The 22,220-nt window shown below is 48.5% G+C and overlaps 1 protein-coding gene across 5 annotated transcripts in view; it reads left to right on the forward strand.

The window, feature by feature from the left end:
* The window catches only part of LOC116362891 (protein FAM135A), a gene marked incomplete at its 3' end in the record, with an annotated part of 52,675 nt that extends 32,200 nt beyond the window's left edge, over positions 1-20,475 (forward strand). For 2 of the 5 annotated variants that reach the window (XM_031816906.1, XM_031816905.1), the window contains 12 exon segments: positions 2,984-3,137; positions 4,640-4,717; positions 6,007-6,056; positions 6,368-6,526; positions 8,170-8,243; positions 8,611-8,765; positions 9,263-9,454; positions 11,508-13,575; positions 15,205-15,365; positions 15,680-15,771; positions 16,533-16,630; positions 20,324-20,475. In XM_031816906.1, the coding sequence (XP_031672766.1) occupies positions 2,984-3,137; positions 4,640-4,717; positions 6,007-6,056; positions 6,368-6,526; positions 8,170-8,243; positions 8,611-8,765; positions 9,263-9,454; positions 11,508-13,575; positions 15,205-15,365; positions 15,680-15,771; positions 16,533-16,630; positions 20,324-20,475 (3,433 nt within the window). 5 annotated transcript variants of the gene reach the window in all.
* Positions 20,476-22,220: the final 1,745 nt, after the last annotated feature.

A 22,220-nucleotide genomic window follows, 5' to 3' on the forward strand; every position in this document is an offset into this window, starting at 1 on the left:
CAGGCAGGAATCAGACAGCTGTCTCGTGTGCCATGACAATATATCTAGATCTACAGAAATCCACCAACAGCATATCAACCAAATAACCGACCCGTCTAGTACACCTTCATCCAGAAATCCTGTTGGAGGATTCACAGATTTCATACTTATTCCCCTCATAATTCCGGGAATCTTCCAACCGTGATGTCCGAAAATTATCTGTATTTTGTGACCCTTATTCTGCTAGTAATGACTTCTATAGGAACGAGTGTTCTGCTGCTAGTAATGACTTTTGTAGGAACGAGTGTTCTGCTGACAGGGACAAGCTGCTAGTAATTACTTCTATAAGAATGAGTTCTGCTGACGGGGACAAATCAAATCAAATTTATTTATATAGCCCTTCGTACATCAGCTGATATCTCAAAGTGCTGTACAGAAACCCAGCCTAAAACCCCAAACAGCAAGCAATGCAGGTGTAGAAGCACGGTGGCTAGGAAAAACTCCCTAGAAAGGCCAATACCTAGGAAGAAACCTAGAGAGGAACCAGGCTATGTGGGGTGGACAGTCCTCTTCTGGCTGTGCCGGGTGGAGATTACAACAGAACATGGCCATGATGTTCAAATGTTCATAAATGACCAGCATGGTCGAATAATAATAAGGCAGAACAGTTGAAACTGGAACAGCAGCATGGCCAGGTGGACTGGGGACAGCAAGGAGTCATCATGTCAGGTAGTCCTGGGGCATGGTCCTAGGGCTCAGGTCCTCCGAGAGAGAGAAAGAAAGAGAGAAGGAGAGAATTAGAGAACGCACACTTAGATTCACACAGGACACCGAATAGGACAGAAGTACTCCAGATATAACAAACTGACCCCAGCCCCCCGACACATAAACTACTGCAGCATAAATACTGGAGGCTGAGACAGGAGGGGTCAGGAGACACTGTGGCCCCATCCGAGGACACCCCCGGACAGGGCCAAACAGGAAGGATATAACCCCACCCACTTTGCCAAAGCACAGCCCCCACACCACTAGAGGGATATCTTCAACCACCAACTTACCATCCTGAGACAAGGCTGAGTATAGCCCACAAAGATCTCCGCCACGGCACAACCCAAGGGGGGGGCGCCAACCCAGACAGGATGACCACAACAGTGAATCAACCCACTCAGGTGACGCACCCCCTCCAGGGACGGCATGAGAGAGCCCCAGCAAGCCAGTGACTCAGCCCCTGTAATAGGGTTAGAGGCAGAGAATCCCAGTGGAAAGATGGGAACCGGCCAGCAGAACACTCGTTCCTATAGAAGTCATTACTAGCAGCAGAACACTCGTTCCTATAGAAGTCATTCCTAGCAGCAGAACACTCGTGCTAGTAATGACTTCTATAAGAATGAGTGTTCTGCTGACAGGGACACGCTGCTAGTAATGACTTCTATAGGAATGAGTGTTCTGCTGCTAGTAATGACTTCTATAAGAATGAGTGTTCTGCTGCTAGTAATGACTTCTATAAGAATGAGTGTTCTGCTGACAGGGACAGGCTGTACTTCATAAAGACTGTAAGGTACAGGGCAGAAGGAAAACAAGTTGTGGTAGGAGAGGTTATTGACCAATGAGATGGGGAAGAATAAGCTCTACTAGAAGCCATTAGGGAGAGATGTTGGATTTAGCTGGAAGTCCTAAGAGTAACTGGTTTGTAATAACACCGACATGGAGAAAGGGAGCTAATAGCTAGGCCCCTCCCACACACACACACACACACACACACACACAGATTGGGTTGATGCCTGAATGCAACATGCTCACTGAAGTGGAATGCTAGAGACAATGCTCAGTCCCCTTGTCACTCTAAGATACATGCAGCCAGACCTAATGGGGCAGCTCAGAACACACACACACACACACACACACACACACACACAAACAAACCACAGCTCAGAAAGCAGTGAAATCCATCGACCTCTTCTCCTAGTTTTATAACAGCCATCCTCCTTAGTAATGGCTATCCAGTCAGTGGTACCATACAGGTTATTTCACATCATATTAATTGCAGGCAGTAAATGGAAGGGATAAGGGTTATATGATTCATATTAATTGCAGGCAGTAAATGGAAGGGATAAGGTTCTATGATTCATATTAATTGCAGGCAGTAAATGGAAGGGATAAGGTTCTATGATTCATATCATCGAGCTGCATATTTTATATGTTACATTTTGCCAGATGACAGGCCTGATGAGATGCTGGTCTATGACTGATGTATTTGGGGAAGCCAGCTAATTCTTCCCATAACAGACGGAAAATGTGATCAGATAAGAAATATCTTGGCCCATTAGAAATATCTTGGCGTGTAAGAAAGATCTTGGCCCATTAGAAAGATCTTGGCCCATTAGAAAGATATTGGCCCGTTAGAAAGACCTTGGCCTGTTAGAAAGATTTTGGCCCGTTAGAAAGATATTGGCCCGTTAGAAAGATATTGGCCCGTTAGAAAGATATTGGCCCGTTAGAAAGATCTTGGCCCGTTAGAAAGATATTGGCCCGTTAGAAAGATATTGGCCCGTTAGAAAGACCTTGGCCCGTTAGAAAGACCTTGGCCTGTTAGAAAGATATTGGCCCGTTAGAAAGATCTTGGCCCGTTAGAAAGATCTTGGCCCGTTAGAAAGATCTTGGCCCGTTAGAAAGATCTTGGCCCGTTAGAAAGATCTTGGCCCGTTAGAAAGATCTTGGCCCGTTAGAAAGATCTTGGCCCGTTAGAAAGATATTGGCCTGTTAGAAAGATCTTGGCCTGTTAGAAAGATAGTATCAATAGAATAAAAGGGGAACAATCGATTTGAATTTAAGGAAGCAGCCATTATTTAGTAAACCATAAAGGAGTGCAATGAGGAATCCATTCTCTTCACTGTGACCTTGTCTTGACTGTGTATGTGTCACAGCATCTGTGACTTGTTATAGCCTGTTATGACCTGTTATTTATGGCCTATTATTAACACCCTGTGTGTCTCCCTCCCTTCAGGGCAGAACATTCCTGGTGTCAGACCAATGTCTGCAGCATGCATTCAGTCTTCACCACAGTCTCTGTGCCAGCCTACTGCTGGCCTACCAGGGCCTGTTTGGTTACTTCACCTCCGTCAGCAAGGACCTGCCCTCCTCACACCGCATGGAGCTAGGTAGACCTACACTACACCATGGTAACACTAGAAACAGTCAGTCACACACCCATCACATTGCCAGGTGGCTGCATGGAGAAAAACAGTGTCAACTGAAATGGAAAGAATCTCCAGGATGTTGATGCTCCACAGATGTAATGGATCTGTAGCGCTGACAGACTGGGTCATTCCCCCATAGTCCATTTATTACCTCAGTTTTGGTGTTGACATTACAACACTGGACCTGCAGCTTGATTTGACTGCAGGGTTTGAGTTGAAGAATTAGATTTAGAGAGCCCTGATACCCAGTGAGAGATTTACAGGACATTCAGCTATGTATTACACCCCAACATGATCCAGAAACACACACCTCTAGCCTGCTGCCAGACTTTACTGTTAGAACACTCTTGTTTAATGCTGTGCTCTTCTCTCTCTCGCTTTTTCCAATGTCTGTATCTAGAATGAGTGATGTATTGTACATGTGTCTTCATCAACTGGCTGTGTTGTTTATCATAGTATTTGCATGTCATCATTTGCTCCCTGCCTCCTACAAAAATAATTCCTTTCAGCCGTTCTAGGAGGAAGTTGATGGTAGTAGTTGACTTGCTCACCCTTGGAGTCACAACATCAACTCTCCTCCCTACAACTAGCTGTGGTCTGGTGCTTCACAGACTGTTAGTCAGTCACAACATCAACTCTCCTCCCTACAACTAGCTGTGGTCTGGTGCTTCACAGACTGTTAATCACAGTCACAACATCAACTCTCCTCCCTACAACTAGCTGTGGTCTGGTGCTTCACAGACTGTTAGTCACAGTCACAACATCAACTTTCCTCCCTACAACTAGCTGTGGTCTGGTGCCTCACAGACTGTTAATCACAGTCACAACATCAACTCTCCTCCCTACAACTAGCTGTGGTCTGGTGCTTCACAGACTGTTAGTCACAGTCACAACATCAACTCTCCTCCCTACAACTAGCTGTGGTCTGGTGCTTCACAGACTGTTAGTCACAACATCAACTCTCCTCCCTACAACTAGCTGTGGTCTGGTGCTTCACAGACTGTTAGTCACAACATCAACTCTCCTCCCTACAACTAGCTGTGGTCTGGTGCTTCACAGACTGTTAATCACAGTCACAACATCAACTCTCCTCCCTACAACTAGCTGTGGTCTGGTTCTTCACAGACTGTTAGTCACAGTCACAACATCAACTCTCCTCCCTACAACTAGTTGTGGTCTGGTGCTTCACAGACTGTTAATCACAGTCACAACATCAACTCTCCTCCCTACAACTAGCTGTGGTCTGGTTCTTCACAGACTGTTAGTCACAGTCACAACATCAACTCTCCTCCCTACAACTAGTTGTGGTCTGGTGCTTCACAGACTGTTAGTCACAGTCACAACAAATGTTTCATCCTGAACATGATCAAGTACTTATTAATCCATTCTAACCTTAGAGGGCATAGTAACAACAACAGCAAGGTTAAACATGCCCTTATATATGTGCCAATCACTCCTACTAGCCAAGCCCAGCATGCAAGTCCTTTATGAGAGAGTACTCAGAAGACCCTTCCCTCCAGACCAAAGGCACGTCTTTATAGGTATGTCCCCCCTACCTGAACCCTACCCTCCGTCCCTTCCCTCTACACTCAGTTCAACCTGCTTCTTCATATCTTTTCTTTTCCTGTTTTGGTTTCTATGCTTTCTCCTCTTGGTTCCTTTTCCCCCACACACCTGGTAATCTTTCTGTGTGCTTCAATGCCTCAGTCTTTCAGTCACTATAACTCCTAGAGGTCAGTGCCTGTCATAGTCCTCTGTCTGTCATTTATTCACACACTTCCTTCTCCCCACAGGTGGGCCGCCTTCTTCTTGTCCTTTTCTGTCACAGTCATATCTCTGGGGGCCAGGTCTCTCTCTCTCGCTCGCTCTCTCTCTCGCTCTCTCTCTCTGGCTCTCTTCTATCTTCTTGTCCTTTTCTGTCACAGTCATATCTCTGGGGGCCAGGTCTCTCTCTCTGTGGCTCTCCTCTTCGTCTAGTCCTTTTCTGTCACAGTCATATCTCTGGGGGCCAGGTCTCTCTCTCTCGCTCTCTCGCTCTCTCTCTCTCTCTCTTCTATCTTCTTGTCCTTTTCTGTCACAGTCATATCTCTGGGGGCCAGGTCTCTCTCTCTCGCTCTCGCTCTCTCTCTCTCTCTCTCTCTCTCTCTCTCTCTCTGGCTCTCTTCTATCTTCTTGTCCTTTTCTGTCACAGTCATATCTCTGGGGGCCAGGTCTCTCTCTCTCTGGCTCTCTTCTAGTCCTTTTCTGTCACAGTCATATCTCTGGGGGCCAGGTCTCTCTCTCTCTCTCTGGCTCTCTTCTTCTTCTAGTCCTTTTCTGTCACAGTCATATCTCTGGGGGCCAGGTCTCTCTCTCTCTCTCTCTGGCTCTCTTCTATCTTCTAGTCCTTTTCTGTCACAGTCATATCTCTGGGGGCCAGGTCTCTCTTTCTCTGGCTCTCTTCTATCTTCTAGTCCTTTTCTGTCACAGTCATATCTCTGGGGGCCAGGTCTCTCTATCTCTCTATCTGGCTCTCTTCTATCTTCTAGTCCTTTTCTGTCACAGTCATATCTCTGGGGGCCAGGTCTCTCTCTCTCTCTCTCTCTCTCTCTCTCTGGCTCTCCTTCTTGTCCTTTTCTGTCACAGTCATATCTCTGGGGGCCAGGTCTCTCTCTCTCTCTCTCTCTGGCTCTCTTCTTGTCTTCTCTTCATCCATCTGATTGGCTCTTTCTTATGTCTAATGATACCGTTGATTTTCCAGCCTGTCTGTCAGACTTGACAGATCTGAATATGATTGTGGAATTGACAACAAAAAAGGACCTCTTTTAATGCTCTTTGTTTTATTCTCCAGAGGAACTAGACGTTGAGAACCGTCTCACTGAGCTCTGTGATCAAGTCAAGGTACGATATTAGTTTCTGCCATCAGCTCACTGTCTGAGCCCTTTTCATAGTCAAGTCGATAGGTCTACTTAGTGGACTAATCACTTCCAGCACTATGGCAGGTCTCCCTGACCCAGATTAAAGTCCTGGACTTAAACTCCTGGACAAAGTTCTTCATTGAGTGTGATTGGATTTGAAATCAAATAGAGATGTGCTGACCTCAAGGAAACATGGAAGAATTGGAACAGGGCCTGTGTTTGTGTTTTAGCTTGTCTTTGTGGCGCCCCCTGGTGTCTATACTGAGCTAATCCATGTCCCCCTCTCTCCAACAGCAGAGAGCGGAGAGCCCGGACGAGCTGGCAGAGCTGGTCAATATGAACCTGGCCCAGCTGTGTTCCCTCCTCATGGCCCTGTGGGGTCAGTTCCTGGAGGTGGTCTCACTGCAGGAGAATGTTGCTGCCCTGCTGGCTGTGGAGCATCACACACTCAGAGTGAGTAGATTAGCAGCACCTAGCACCTCACTAACCCTGCTGACCATGGTGCACCTCACTAACCCTGCTGACCGTGGAGCACCTCACTAACCCTGCTGGCCGTGGAGCACCTCTAACCCTGCTGACCGTGGAGCACCTCACTAACCCTGCTGACCGTGGAGCACCTCACTAACCCTGCTGACTGTGGAGCACCTCACTAAGCCTGCTGACCGTAATGCACCTCACTAACCCTGCTGACTGTGGAGCACCTCACTAACCCTGCTGACTGTGGAGCACCTCACTAACCCTGCTGACCGTGGAGCGCCTCACTAACCCTGCTGACCGTGGAGCGCCTCACTAACCCTGCTGACCGTGGAGCGCCTCACTAACCCTGCTGACTGTGGAGCGCCTCACTAACCCTGCTGACTGTGGAGCGCCTCACTAACCCTGCTGACTGTGGAGCGCCTCACTAACCCTGCTGACTGTGGAGCGCCTCACTAACCCTGCTGACTGTGGAGCGCCTCACTAACCCTGCTGACTGTGGAGCGCCTCACTAACCCTGCTGACTGTGGAGCGCCTCACTAACCCTGCTGACTGTGGAGCGCCTCACTAACCCTGCTGACTGTGGAGCACCTCACTAACCCTGCTGACTGTGGAGCACCTCACTAACCCTGCTGACTGTGGAGCACCTCACTAACCCTGCTGACTGTGGAGCACCTCACTAACCCTGCTGACTGTGGAGCACCTCACTAACCCTGCTGACTGTGGAGCACCTCACTAACCCTGCTGACTGTGGAGCACCTCACTAACCCTGCTGACTGTGGAGCACCTCACTAACCCTGCTGACTGTGGAGCACCTCACTAACCCTGCTGACTGTGGAGCACCTCACTAACCCTGCTGACTGTGGAGCACCTCACTAACCCTGCTGACTGTGGAGCACCTCACTAACCCTGCTGACTGTGGAGCACCTCACTAACCCTGCTGACTGTGGAGCACCTCACTAACCCTGCTGACTGTGGAGCACCTCACTAACCCTGCTGACTGTGGAGCACCTCACTAACCCTGCTGACTGTGGAGCACCTCACTAACCCTGCTGACTGTGGAGCACCTCACTAACCCTGCTGACTGTGGAGCACCTCACTAACCCTGCTGACTGTGGAGCACCTCACTAACCCTGCTGACTGTGGAGCACCTCACTAACCCTGCTGACTGTGGAGCACCTCACTAACCCTGCTGACTGTGGAGCACCTCACTAACCCTGCTGACCGTGGAGCACCTCACTAACCCTGCTGACCGTGGAGCACCTCACTAACCCTGCTGACCGTGGAGCACCTCACTAACCCTGCTGACCGTGGAGCACCTCACTAACCCTGCTGACCGTGGAGCACCTCACTAACCCTGCTGACCGTGGAGCACCTCACTAACCCTGCTGACCGTAATGCACCTCACTAACCCTGCTGACCGTGGAGCACCTCACTAACCCTGCTGACCGTAATGCACCTCACTAACCCTGCTGACCGTGGAGCACCTCACTAACCCTGCTGACCGTGGAGCACCTCACTAACCCTGCTGACCGTAATGCACCTCACTAACCCTGCTGACCGTGGAGCACCTCACTCTGTTCATGTGTTCTCATTCTGGTCTCTTGCTCTCCTTATTTCAGGTGCGGAGATTTGCAGAGGCCTTCTTTTGTCTGGAACACCCGAGACAAACGGCACTGGCCTATCAGGAACTACAGTAAGACAAATTACTAACGTGTGTGTGTCCTGTGTGTGTGTCCTGTGTGTGTGTCCTGTGTGTGTGTCCTGTGTGTGTGTCCTTTGTGTGTGTCCTGTCTGTCTCTGTTTGTGTGTTTTTATAATTAATTAACCACCAATTCACAATAACAGAAAATGAAGATTTGTACTGTTTTTTATTTTTCCCTCCTCACATCTTCTCTCCCCTCCTCACATCTTCTCTCCCCTCCTCACGTCTTCTCTCCCCTCCTCACGTCTTCTCTCCCCTCCTCACGTCTTCTCTCCCCTCCTCACGTCTTCTCTCCCCTCCTCACGTCTTCTCTCCCCTCCTCACGTCTTCTCCCGCTCTCTCTCCCTCCTCACGTCAGTGCTCACAGCCACCAGCAGATGACCACAGCCATCAAGAGTTCCTCCTACTTCCTGTCTCTACCACCACTTCCTGTTGCATGTGCCGACCTGGACGGGGACGTCAGTTCCCTGCCAATCATCTTCGAGGACAGATACCTGGACTCTATCACGGAAGGTCAGCGACGCAATAGAAATAGAATGAAATAGATTCTGTTTCTATATTTCTATGAGTAACATGGCAGACCGTTAGAGAGACAGCTATTTAAAGCAGGAATGTGATCACTTCAATTTAGAAAAGTCAGGAAAGTAAATATTGTTTTCGGGCTAGGTTATAATATATGTATAGAGGGTTATGTCATATAAGCAGGAATTTGTGATTAATCAGGGAAAATCACATTCACGCTTGCACTTTAAAATATAATTCCTACAATCACAGTAACTTGTTCATTTAAGTGCCTTGAACATTTGAAGTGAGACTGGAAAGTGGCAACATGGAAGTGTTTCTTTGTCTTTCTCTATGAATATATTTGGTCTGTCTCTATATTTTCTGTCTGTTGATTCAGTTTACTATGGCAACACCATTTCACCTAATGTAATTCTGGGTATATGTAAATCTACTTGGTGGATAAAGGTCATTGAGATTTTCTCCGTACTCTGGTCTCCCTGCTTCAGATCGGGACGGGCCGTGGCTGGGCATACATAACCCCCGGAGTGGCTCCACTTCCTCCGGTAACTCTAAGGCCTCATCCTCTTCCACTGCAGCTGCCGCAGCATCCTTCCCCAGCCCCATCCTGGAGCCTCGGCCCCCAACCATGATGGACACTACCTGGCCCGATGACTGCCCAGACCTGCCCAAGTCCAAAGGTGTGTTGTTGTTATTCATAGGAATAGTTACTATCATGATTACTACGCTAGACGTTCAGATGATAGTTACTACGCTAGACGTTCAGATGATAGTTACTACGCTAGACGTTCAGGTGATAGTTACCACGCCAGACGTTCAGATGATAGTTACCACGCTAGACGTTCAGATGGTAGTTACTACAGTACGCTAGACGTTCAGGTGATAGTTACTACAGTACGCTAGACGTTCAGGTGATAGTTACTACAGTACGCTAGACGTTCAGGTGATAGTTACTACAGTACGCTAGACGTTCAGGTGATAGTTACTACAGTACGCTAGACGTTCAGGTGATAGTTACTACAGTACGCTAGACGTTCAGGTGATAGTTACTACAGTACGCTAGACGTTCAGGTGATAGTTACTACAGTACGCTAGACGTTCAGGTGATAGTTACTACAGTACGCTAGACGTTCAGGTGATAGTTACCACGCTAGACGTTCAGGTGATAGTTACTACAGTATGCCAGACGTTCAGATGATAGTTACTACGCTAGACGTTCAGATGATAGTTACTACAGTACGCTAGACGTTCAGGTGATAGTTACTACAGTACGCCAGACGTTCAGATGATAGTTACTACGCTAGACGTTCAGGTGATAGTTACTACAGTACGCTAGACGTTCAGATGATAGTTACTACGCTAGACGTTCAGATGATAGTTACTACAGTACGCTAGACGTTCAGGTGATAGTTACTACAGTACGCTAGACGTTCAGATGATAGTTACTACAGTACGCTAGACGTTCAGATGATAGTTACTACAGTACGCTAGACGTGCAGGTGATAGTTACTACAGTACGCTAGACGTTCAGGTGATAGTTACTACAGTACGCTAGACGTTCAGGTGATAGTTACTACGCTAGACGTTCAGATGATAGTTACTACAGTACGCCAGACGTTCAGATGATAGTTACTATGCTAGAAGTTCAGGTGATAGTTACTACAGTACGCTAGACGTTCAGGTGATAGTTACTACAGTACGCTAGACGTTCAGATGATAGTTACTACGCTAGACGTTCAGATGATAGTTACTACAGTACGCCAGACGTTCAGATGATAGTTACTACGCTAGACGTTCAGGTGATAGTTACTACAGTACGCTAGACGTTCAGATGATAGTTACTACGCTAGACGTTCAGATGATAGTTACTACAGTACGCTAGACGTTCAGGTGATAGTTACTACAGTACGCTAGACGTTCAGATGATAGTTACTACAGTACGCTAGACGTTCAGATGATAGTTACTACAGTACGCTAGACGTGCAGGTGATAGTTACTACAGTACGCTAGACGTTCAGGTGATAGTTACTACAGTACGCTAGACGTTCAGGTGATAGTTACTACGCTAGACGTTCAGATGATAGTTACTACAGTACGCCAGACGTTCAGATGATAGTTACTATGCTAGAAGTTCAGGTGATAGTTACTACAGTACGCTAGACGTTCAGGTGATAGTTACTACAGTACGCTAGACGTTCAGATGATAGTTACTACGCTAGACGTTCAGATGATAGTTACTACAGTACGCCAGACGTTCAGATGATAGTTACTACGCTAGAAGTTCAGGTGATAGTTACTACGCTAGACGTTCAGATGATAGTTACTACGCTAGACGTTCAGGTGATAGTTACTACAGTACGCTAGACGTTCAGATGATAGTTACTACAGTACGCTAGATGTTCAGATGATAGTTACTACAGTACGCTAGATGTTCAGGTGATAGTTACTACAGTACGCTAGACGTTCAGATGATAGTTACTAGAGTACGCCAGACGTTCAGATGATAGTTACTACAGTACGCCAGACGTTCAGATGATAGTTATTGTGTGTTCTGCCCCCAGTGAGTACTGTCTCAGTCTATATGTCTTGGTAAATGTGGCACTGACAAATCCTTGACAATGCTTCCTTGAATAGAGTGGTTACCATGATGTTTTATCAGTTCATCTGAAGCACGTTGGGTTTGTGATAAAACTCCTTAAATATAAAACACATGCTTTTTCTTTGTATTAAAAGGCAAGTCGGTGAAACTGAAGAAGAACGCCAAGACGGAGAGGGAGAACGCCAAGAAGCTCATCAGACAGGGATCCAAGGACTCTGTGGTTCTGGTGGCTTATAAGAACCTGGGGAAGGCCGCTAACTCGGCTAACCCTTCACAGCTAACACATGGAGAAACTGACCATGACAGAGAGACCCAGGGACAGGGAGAGGCTGGCCTGAAGCAGAGGGAGGAGAGGGAGCAGGGGGAGAGGAATGCCTTGCTGGGGGTGACTGGGGGAGACTCCAACACTGACCTAAGGACTAGGATCTCCAAATATTTTCCTGAGCCTGGTGCTACCACCGCCGCTGGACAGGCAAATGCTGTTCTTAATTTTGACTCTCTCCTTGAGGATGACGTCCTAGTAGCTAGTGGCGTGGCTAGTCAGAAAGGTTACTTCACAGCCTTAGTGAGCTTGGACACACAGAACAAGCCGGCCCAGGCTGGTCCTGGAGCTGTAGCCGGATTAGCCACCACAGATAATAACCAAGTAATTAACAAAAATGCTGCCGTTGACCACTGCAGCCAGCAGCTGCCCGATCACTACACGCCTGGTTCTACCGCCACTGGACTCAGGCACATTGAGGTCCAACCCTGTGACAAGGACCCGTACCAAGGAGACACAGTGACCGTTCTCCTGCCCTGTCGGACGGATGGGGATGGGACCTCCAAAAGAGAGATCCCAGAAATCACCCAGACAGACCTGTGTATGTCCGACTCTAAACACCTTGCTATGAGAGACTGGAGTTCTGAGGTGTCTGACAGGCCTCGGGGTAGAGGGGTAATGACTGAGGTTAGTCAGAGGCCAGGCCTGGTGCTTCTACAGCAGGTGAAAGGTGATTGTATCAGGCTGCCACCAGACGGAGGTGCTGCTGTCCCCAGTGCCTCCTCCCGCCTCTCCGACTCTGGTATCGAGAGCGAGCCCAGTTCCTTCGCTATCCAGCTGGCTACCCAGGGTGGGGCCGTAGGGCTGGCTGGGGCCCCTGAGACTGAGTTGGGCCCCCAGCAGGCCGAACGGCCCCTACTCAGCCCTGCTCCCCGGCCCGTCCAGCCCACCTCTGTCCATAAGGGCAGCATGTGGACTAGAGAGGGCCTCAACCCGGAGAGCACAGTCAGCGGCGTCCAGTCTTCCCTCACCTCCATCAACTCGCTGCCCTCGGATGACGAGGGGGAGGGGGGTACGTCTGTGTCCAGGGGCTCCAGCAGTGTAGGAGGAGAGGAGGCCGAGGGGCCACCCGGCCCAGGGGGAATGAGGAAGTCCAGTGTTCTGGTACAGGAGCAACAGAGCCTGGTGTTCTCTGGAGAACCACCACCATCTGTCCCAACACGCTGCTCCGTACCCAGCCAAACGCACCCCGACGCTGGGTTGGGCCTCAACACCACTGCTAGTGGGGGTTCTGCATCTCAATATCTGCCTCCTAGGACTTTTTCCTCAACCTCTGAGTCAACACTTAACACTGATCCCAGGTTGTTAACAGGTTCCTCTGAGGGGGCCGTAGGGGGTCCAGGTGCCCCCCGTAGTGAGCCCCAGACAGCCTCCTACCCCTCCTCTAACTCCACCGCCAGCAGCAGTGACCTGGTCAAGAAGGGACTGGTAGAAAACTACTTTGGCTCGCGCTCCAGCACAGACGTCTCAGAGATCAGCCCTGTAGAGACATCAGCTATCACCCTGGGGATACTGTCTGGAGCGGGGCCGGGGCCGCCTGTAGAGGAAGACGAGGAAGAGGACAACGAGATGATAGAGAACGGCTTCTACGAGGAAGGAGACGGCTTGGCGTTCGTGAACGGTGTTGTTGACGAGGAGGAGGAGGATGAAGGAGATGGAGGGGCAGTAGGAAGGAGTCTGATGTTTGAACAGTTGGGACTGGACCATGTTCAGGAGCCCAGGGGTCTTCCTCCAGGCTATGGTGCCCCTGTCCGCTCCCCCCTGGCTCCCAGCTCAGTGGGCTCTTCCCAGGGGAGAATTCTAGTCCCTACCCCTTCCACCTCCCTCACCTCCAACAGCCTGCGCTGGTATGACAGCGCCCCCACACCACAGATGAAAGCGTGAGTCCACAGTCTAGTCACCTCATGTCCTACAGTCCACAGTCTAGTCACCTCATGTCCTACGGTCCACAGTCTAGTCACCTCATGTCCTACGGTCCACAGTCTAGTCACCTCATGTCCTACGGTCCACAGTCTAGTCACCTCATGTCCTACGGTCCACAGTCTAGTCACCTCATGTCCTACGGTCCACAGTCTAGTCACCTCATGTCCTACGGTCCACAGTCTAGTCACCTCATGTCCTACGGTCCACAGTCTAGTCACCTCATGTCCTACGGTCCACAGTCTAGTCACCTCATGTCCTACGGTCCACAGTCTAGTCACCTCATGTCCTACGGTCCACAGTCTAGTCACCTCATGTCCTACGGTCCACAGTCTAGTCACCTCCATGTCCTACGGTCCACAGTCTAGTCACCTCATGTCCTACGGTCCACAGTCTAGTCACCTCATGTCCTACGGTCCACAGTCTAGTCACCTCATGTCCTACGGTCCACAGTCTAGTCACCTCATGTCCTACGGTCCACAGTCTAGTCACCTCATGTCCTACGGTCCACAGTCTAGTCACCTCATGTCCTACGGTCCACAGTCTGGTCACCTCATGTCCTACGGTCCACAGTCTGGTCACCTCATGTCCTACGGTCCACAGTCTGGTCACCTCATGTCCTACGGTCCACAGTCTGGTCACCTCATGTCCTACGGTCCACAGTCTAGTCACCTCATGTCCTACGGTCCACAGTCTAGTCACCTCATGTCCTACGGTCCACAGTCTAGTCACCTCATGTCCTACGGTCCACAGTCTAGTCACCTCATGTCCTACGGTCCACAGTCTAGTCACCTCATGTCCTACGGTCCACAGTCTAGTCACCTCATGTCCTACGGTCCACAGTTCCATAATTTCATTTCTGCTTCTTTGATGGTTCTGTCTTAAGCCTTAGCTAGGGAAATGTTGCTCCGTTAACTTTACTGTATTAGGTTGATTTGACAGGGACGATGCACCATTTGCACATTAATGTGGTTCTTTGTGGCTCAGTCTGTAGATAATGGCACTTGCAACGCCAAGGGTCGTAGGTTTGATTCCTGTTGGGACCACCCATATGTAGAATGTATGCATGCATGACTGTAAGTCCATTTGGATTCAAGCATTTGCTATATGGCATATACACTGAGTGTACAAAACATTAGGAACATCCACCTAATGTTGCATTGCACCCCCCCCTTTTGTCTTCAGTTCTTCACACAAGCCGGTGCACCTGGAACCAACTACCATACCCTGTTCAGAGGCACTTCAATCTTTTGTCTTGCCCATTCACCCTCTGAATGACACACAATCCATGTCTCAATTGTCTTAAGGCTTAAAAATCCTTCTTTAACCTGTTTCTTCCCCTTCATCTATACTGATTGAAGTGGATTTAACAAGTGACATCAATAAGGGATCATAGCTTTCACCTGGATTCACCTGGTCAGTCTATGTCATGGAAAGAGCAGGTGTCCTTAATGTTTTGTACACTCAGTGTATATGCTCAGTGTACAGTAGTAGTAGTATTATTATGATTATCATAATAGCTTATATTATTAATCAACATTACTGGCCAGGCAAATAATACAAATGTCTTCCTTATCCTCGTGGTGTAGTTTTGTTGCGGCCAAAGAGGAGTTGAAGCAGCTGAGACTACCAGGGTTCCTGTACAGTGAGGTGGGAGACCTGGCCTCCAGTGTCCCCTACTTTAGCCTGGAGGAGGATGACAACTGTGACGAGGGCATCCACCTCATCGTCTGTGTCCACGGCCTCGATGGTAACTACACTTTATCCATTTAGTCAGATAATCAACCCATCTTGTTATCTGCTTCAGTTCTTTTTGGCACAGGACATGTTGTGGTCTGATATATTGAAAACCAATCTGGGTTTAAATACTATTGAAATAATTTAAAATCCTTTACCTGGGCTTGATCAAGCTTGACTTGGCAATGGAACCAATAGGAAAGCCCCAGTAGTGGTGTTCCAGACAGGTTAATGCATCGCTCATAGTATTTGAAAGATTTCAAACGGTATTTGAACCCAGGTCTAATGTGAAATATCTTGGGTGTTCCTTCATTCTGTGTCTTCCAGGTAACAGTGCTGACCTGCGTCTGGTGAAGACCTACCTGGAGCTGGGCCTACCTGGAGCTAGGATAGACTTCCTCATGTCCGAACGCAACCAGGTAACTAACCATAGTGTACCACACCTGAACCAACCGACACTACCTCATTATGGTACACCTGAACCAACCCACACTACCTCATTATGGTACACCTGAACCAACTGACACTACCTCATTATGGTACACCTGAACCAACTGACACTACCTCATTATGGTACACCTGAACCAACTGACACTACCTCATTATGGTACACCTGAACCAACTGACACTACCTCGTTATGGTACACCTGAACCAACTGACACTACCTCATTATGGTACACCTGAACCAACTGACACTACCTCGTTATGGTACACCTGAACCAACTGACACTACCTCATTATGGTACACCTGAACCAACGGACACTACCTCATTATGGTACACCTGAACCAACTGACACTACCTCATTATGGTACACCTGAACCAACTGACACTACCTCATTATGGTACACCTGAACCAACTGACACTACCTCGTTATGGTACACCTGAACCAACTGACACTACCTCGTTATGGTACACCTGAACCAACTGACACTACCTCATCTGTCTCTTTACTTCACATTATTATGGGACGTTATGTATTTCAAGTACATTCGTACTTGATTGACAATCAACAATGGATGGTTAATAGGAATTTCTTCTAGTTTCGTCTCATGGGAGAGCAGTATTGTCACGGGAGAGCAGTTTCGTCTGTATCCTCTTATGCAAGTGCAGTAAACAATGCCTTGTCCTTGTCAGTCTGTAGAACTTTAGGTCTGACTTTTGTTCTTTTCCCCACAGAATGACACGTTTGCTGACTTTGAGCAGATGACAGACCGGCTGTTGGATGAAATAGTTCAGTACATTCAGATCTACAACCTCACAGTCTCTAAGATCAGGTACATATGGATTCTTCAGGTCTACAATCTCACTGTCTCTAAGATCAGGTACATATGGGTTCTTCAGGTCTACAATCTCACCGTCTCTAAGATCAGGTACATATGGGTTCTTCAGGTCTACAATCTCACCGTCTCTAAGATCAGGTACATATGGGTTCTTCAGGTCTACAATCTCACCGTCTCTAAGATCAGGTACATATGGGTTCTTCAGGTCTACAATCTCACCGTCTCTAAGATCAGGTACATATGGGTTCTTCAGGTCTACAACCTCATCGTCTCTAAGATCAGGTACATATGGGTTCTTCAGGTCTACAACCTCACCATCTCGAAGATCAGGTACATATGGGTTATTCAGGTCTACAACCTCACCGTCTCTAAGATCAGGTACATATGGGTTATTCAGGTCTACAACCTCACCGTCTCTAAGATCAGGTACATATGGGTTCTTCAGGTCTACAACCTCACGGTCTCTAAGATCAGGTACATATGGGTTCTTCAGGTCTACAACCTCATCGTCTCTAAGATCAGGTACATATGGGTTCTTCAGGTCTACAACCTCACCATCTCGAAGATCAGGTACATATGGGTTCTTCAGGTCTACAACCTCACGGTCTCTGCTTCTTTAATTGTCCCCCTACTATGGGTGCTATAGTCTGAAGTGTGTCCCTCTCCTCTTCTTCATCTGTGCTGATGGAAAGAAGTAATAATGGGATGGGTAGAAGCAACATAGTGGATCTCTAGGACCCATGAATTGGCTTTCCCACTGTCCAGTGAGTCACCCCTTTCCCACTGTCCAGTGAGTCACCCCTTTCCCACTGTCCAGTGAGTCACCCCTTTCCCACTGTCCAGTCCAGTCAGTGAGTCACCCCTTTCCCACTGTCCAGTCAGTCACCCCTTTCCCACTGTCCAGTCAGTCACCCCTTTCCCACTGTCTAGTGAGTCACCCCTTTCCCACTGTCGTCAGTCACCCCTTTCCCACTGTCTAGTGAGTCACCCCTTTCCCACTGTCCAGTCAGTCACCCCTTTCCCCACTGTCTAGTCAGTCACCCCTTTCCCACTGTCTAGTCAGTCACCCCTTTCCCACTGTCTAGTCAGTCACCCTTCCACTAGTCACCCCTTTCCCACTGTCTAGTGAGTCACCCCTTTCCCACTGTCTAGTGAGTCACCCCTTTCCCACTGTCTAGTGAGTCACCCCTTTCCCACTGTCTAGTGAGTCACCCCTTTCCCACTGTCTAGTGAGTCACCCCTTTCCCACTGTCTAGTGAGTCACCCCTTTCCCACTGTCTAGTGAGTCACCCCTTTCCCACTGTCTAGTGAGTCACCCCTTTCCCACTGTCTAGTGAGTCACCCTTTCCCACTGGTCTAGTGAGTCACCCCCTTTCCCACTGTCTAGTGAGTCACCCCTTTCCCACTGTCTAGTGAGTCACCCCGTTCCCACTGTCTAGTGAGTCACCCCTTTCCCCACTGTCGTCAGTCACCCCTTTCCCACTGTCTAGTGAGTCACCCCCTTTCCCACTGTCTAGTGAGTCACCCCTTTCCCACTGTCTAGTGAGTCACCCCTTTCCCACTGTCCCAGTGAGTCACCCCTTTCCCACTGTCCAGTGAGTCACCCCTTTCCCCACTGTCCAGTGAGTCACCCCTTTCCCACTGTCAGTCCAGTCAGTGAGTCACCCCTTTCCCACTGTCTAGTCAGTCACCCCTTTCCCACTGTCCAGTCAGTCACCCCTTTCCCACTGTCTAGTGAGTCACCCCTTTCCCACTGTCGTCAGTCACCCCTTTCCCACTGTCTAGTGAGTCACCCCTTTCCCACTGTCCAGTCAGTCACCCCCTTTCCCACTGTCTAGTCAGTCACCCCTTTCCCACTGTCTAGTGAGTCACCCCTTTCCCACTGTCTAGTCAGTCACCCCTTTCCCACTGTCTAGTGAGTCACCCCTTTCCCACTGTCTAGTGAGTCACCCCTTTCCCACTGTCTAGTGAGTCACCCTTTCCCACTGTCTAGTGAGTCACCCCTTTCCCACTGTCTAGTGAGTCACCCCTTTCCCACTGTCTAGTGAGTCACCCCTTTCCCACTGTCTAGTGAGTCCCACCCCTTTCCCCACTGTCTAGTGAGTCACCCCTTTCCCACTGTCTAGTGAGTCACCCCTTTCCAACTGTCTAGTGAGTCACCCCTTTCCCACTGTCTAGTGAGTCACCCCCTTTCCCACTGTCCAGTGAGTCACCCCTTTCCCACTGTCCAGTGAGTCACCCTTTCCCACTGTCCAGTGAGTCACCCCTTTCCCACTGTCCAGTCCAGTCAGTGAGTCACCCCCTTTCCCACTGTCCAGTCCAGTCAGTGAGTCACCCCCTTTCCCACTGTCCAGTCAGTCACCCCTTTCCCACTGTCTAGTCAGTCACCCCCTTTCCCACTGTCCAGTCAGTCACCCACCTTCCCACTGTCTAGTGAAGTCACCACCCCTTTCCCCTGTCGTCAGGTCACCCCTTTCCCACTGTCTAGTCAGTCACCCCTTTCCCACTGTCTAGTAGTCACCCCTTCCCACTGTCTAGTCAGTCACCCCTTTCCCACTGTCTAGTCGAGTCACCCAACCTTTCCCACTGTCTAGTGAGTCACCCCTTTCCCACTGTCTCTAGTGAGTCACCCCTTTCCCACTGTCTAGTGAGTCACCCCCTTTCCCACTGTCTAGTGAGTCACCCCCTTTCCACTGTCTAGTGAGTCACCCCTTTCCCACTGTCTAGTGAGTCACCCCTTTCCCACTGTCTAGTGAGGTCACCACCCTTTCCCACTGTCTAGTGGTCACCCCTTTCCCACTGTCTAGTGAGTCCACCCCTTTCCCACTGTCTAGTGAGTCACCCCTTTTCCCACTGTCTAGTGAGTCACCCTTTCCCCAGTCACCCCTTTCCCACTGTCTAGTGAGTCACCCCTTTCCCACTGTCTAGTGAGTCACCCCTTTCCCACTGTCTAGTGAGTCACCCCTTTCCCACTGTCTAGTGAGTCACCCCTTTCCCACTGTCTAGTGAGTCACCCCTTTCCCACTGTCTAGTGAGTCACCCCTTTCCCACTGTCTAGTGAGTCACCCCTTTCCCACTGTCTAGTGAGTCACCCCCTTTCCCACTGTCCAGTCAGTCAGTCACCCCTTTTCCATCAGTACAGAAGGAGGAAAGGAGACAAGGAGTTGAATCAGCTTATGAGATGCCCCCTGGTGTATAACAGTGCTCTCCACATCCAGCCATATTTAATTGTCCCCCACCATGAAATCGGGGAGGGGATCTGTCTCGGTCCTTTAATATGTTAGTACCTCATGATATCTCAGAAACCACTGGCCCAATTCTGAGGAAACTTGGGTGAATGATGCATCTTGCCAAAGAGATCCGTCATGGGGCGGCAGGGTAGCCTTGTGGTTAGAGTGTTGGACTAGTAACTGGGAAAGTTGCAAGTTCAAACCCCCGAGCTGACAAGGTACAAATCTGTCGTTCTGCCCCTGAACAGGCAGTTAACCCACTGTTCCTAGGCCATCATTGAAAATAAGAATTTGTTCTTAACTGACTTGCCTAGTTAAATAAACGTACAATTTAAATGGACAAAATTACACTGATTGGCCCAAACTATCGGGTGGCTGCGTCATTCGTGGGGGACGACATGTTTACTGTTAGCTCCTGCGTGATCTCTGACCTGTATCTATATTCTCTGTTTCTCAGCTTTGTAGGCCACTCCCTGGGGAACCTGATAGTTCGTTCAGTACTTACCAGACCCAGATTTAAATGTTACCTGAGCAGACTTCACACCTTCCTCTCTCTGTCTGGACCTCACCTGGGTACCCTGTACAACAGCTCTGCTCTGGTCAACACAGGTATGTCTCTCTACACGATACCCTCTACAGCAGGGATCATCGCCTAGATTCAGCCGCGGAGCGATTTGTTTATTTTCTGGAGCGGATGGTTGGGGAGGCCGGAACAATTATAAATAATATTCAAATTGACCGCAAGAAGCCCGCGTCTGTCTGTCTGTCTTTGCTTATTTGTATAAGATCATGTGTGTTTGATGCGTGGGAATACTTGAACACATTTCTTAAATTCACCTAATTTGGAGCTGATTTCCTTGTGTTTTTAGCGTCTTATATGTCCAGCGATGAAAATTCTGCACACAATTTGTATTTATTTATTTTTGCTCAGAAAACTTGGGAGGTGGAGAAATGAAACCATCCATGGGACAAAATCGGACCACTGGTCACCAGTTGGGATTTAGAAGAATCTGACAAATATCCTACCTCATTAGATTTGTTTAGTTCATGTTCGCAGTGTGTTTGCGAGATGCCGTACAAAAGGCAGTTTTAAAACCGTCCCGTGACTCCTGCAGCGTCTACAGACATCCACCAAACAAGCAAAAACCGACTCTATGAGAATGAGTGTGACAACTGATAGCCCATCTATAAGTGACTATGTCAGTCAATCAGGTGGCTAGCTGCCTGCAGAGACTTCTATTGCAGAACATATGAAGGGCTCTGGCTAGTAGTACTTAGCTTCTTACATCTTTCTAACTGGCTAACATTTAAACAGATCCTACCTCAGCAGAGAAAGAAAATAGGCTACTAAGTTGTAATAACTGTGGTTTACAGACAGTGATGTGGCGCTCAGTGGTGAGGCTGAGGCAGGCTACAATGCATGCAGAAAGAAGCAGAGGAGACATTTGGACAATACTTTAAAACCTCTTCGGGCTAGGGGGCAGTATTTTCACGTTCGGATAAAAAGCGTGCCCAGAGTAAACTGCCTGCTACTCAGGCCCACAAGCTAAGATATGCATATTATTAGTAGATTTGGATAGGACACACTCTGAAGTTTCTAAAACTGTTTGAATGATGTCTGTGAGTATAACAGAACTCATATGGCAGGTGAAAACCTGAGAAAAATCCAACCAGGAAGTGGGAAATCTGAGGTTTGTAGTTTTTCAACTCATTCCCTATCGAAAACACAGTGTAAATGGGGTCATATTGCACTTCCTAAGGCTTCCACTAGATGTCAACAGTCTTTAGAACGTTGTTTCAGGCTTCAAAGGGGAGTGAATAAGACCAGTCAGAGTAGGTGGCTCAGTTGAAAGCTATGAGTTGTTTAGCGGCGCGCGCTGTGAGCACGAGCTCTGTTCCCTTTCCTTTCTAAAGACAAAGGAATTGTCCGGTTGAAACATTATTGAAGATTTATGATAAAAACATCCTAAAGATTGATTATATACATCGTTTGCCATGTTTCCACGAACTGTAATGGAACTTTTTGGACTTTTCGTCTGGACTTAGTTCCCGCGCCTTGTGCATTTGGATTAGTGAACTAAACACGCAAACAAAAAGGAGGTATTTGGACATAAAGATGAACATTATTGAACAAAACAAACATTTATTGTGGAACTGGGATTCCTGGGAGTGCATTCCGATGAAGATCATCAAAGGTAAGTGAATATTTATAACGCTATTTCAGACTTGTGGACTCTACAACATGGCGGATATCTGTATGGCTTGTTTGGTGGCTGAGCGCTCTACTCAGATTATTGCATGGTGTGCTTTCGATGGAAAGCTTTTTGAAATCTGACACAGCAGTTGCATTAAGG

This window comes from Oncorhynchus kisutch, unplaced genomic scaffold (assembly GCF_002021735.2).
Source record: "Oncorhynchus kisutch isolate 150728-3 unplaced genomic scaffold, Okis_V2 scaffold893, whole genome shotgun sequence".
Classification (NCBI taxonomy): Eukaryota; Metazoa; Chordata; class Actinopteri; order Salmoniformes; family Salmonidae; genus Oncorhynchus; species Oncorhynchus kisutch.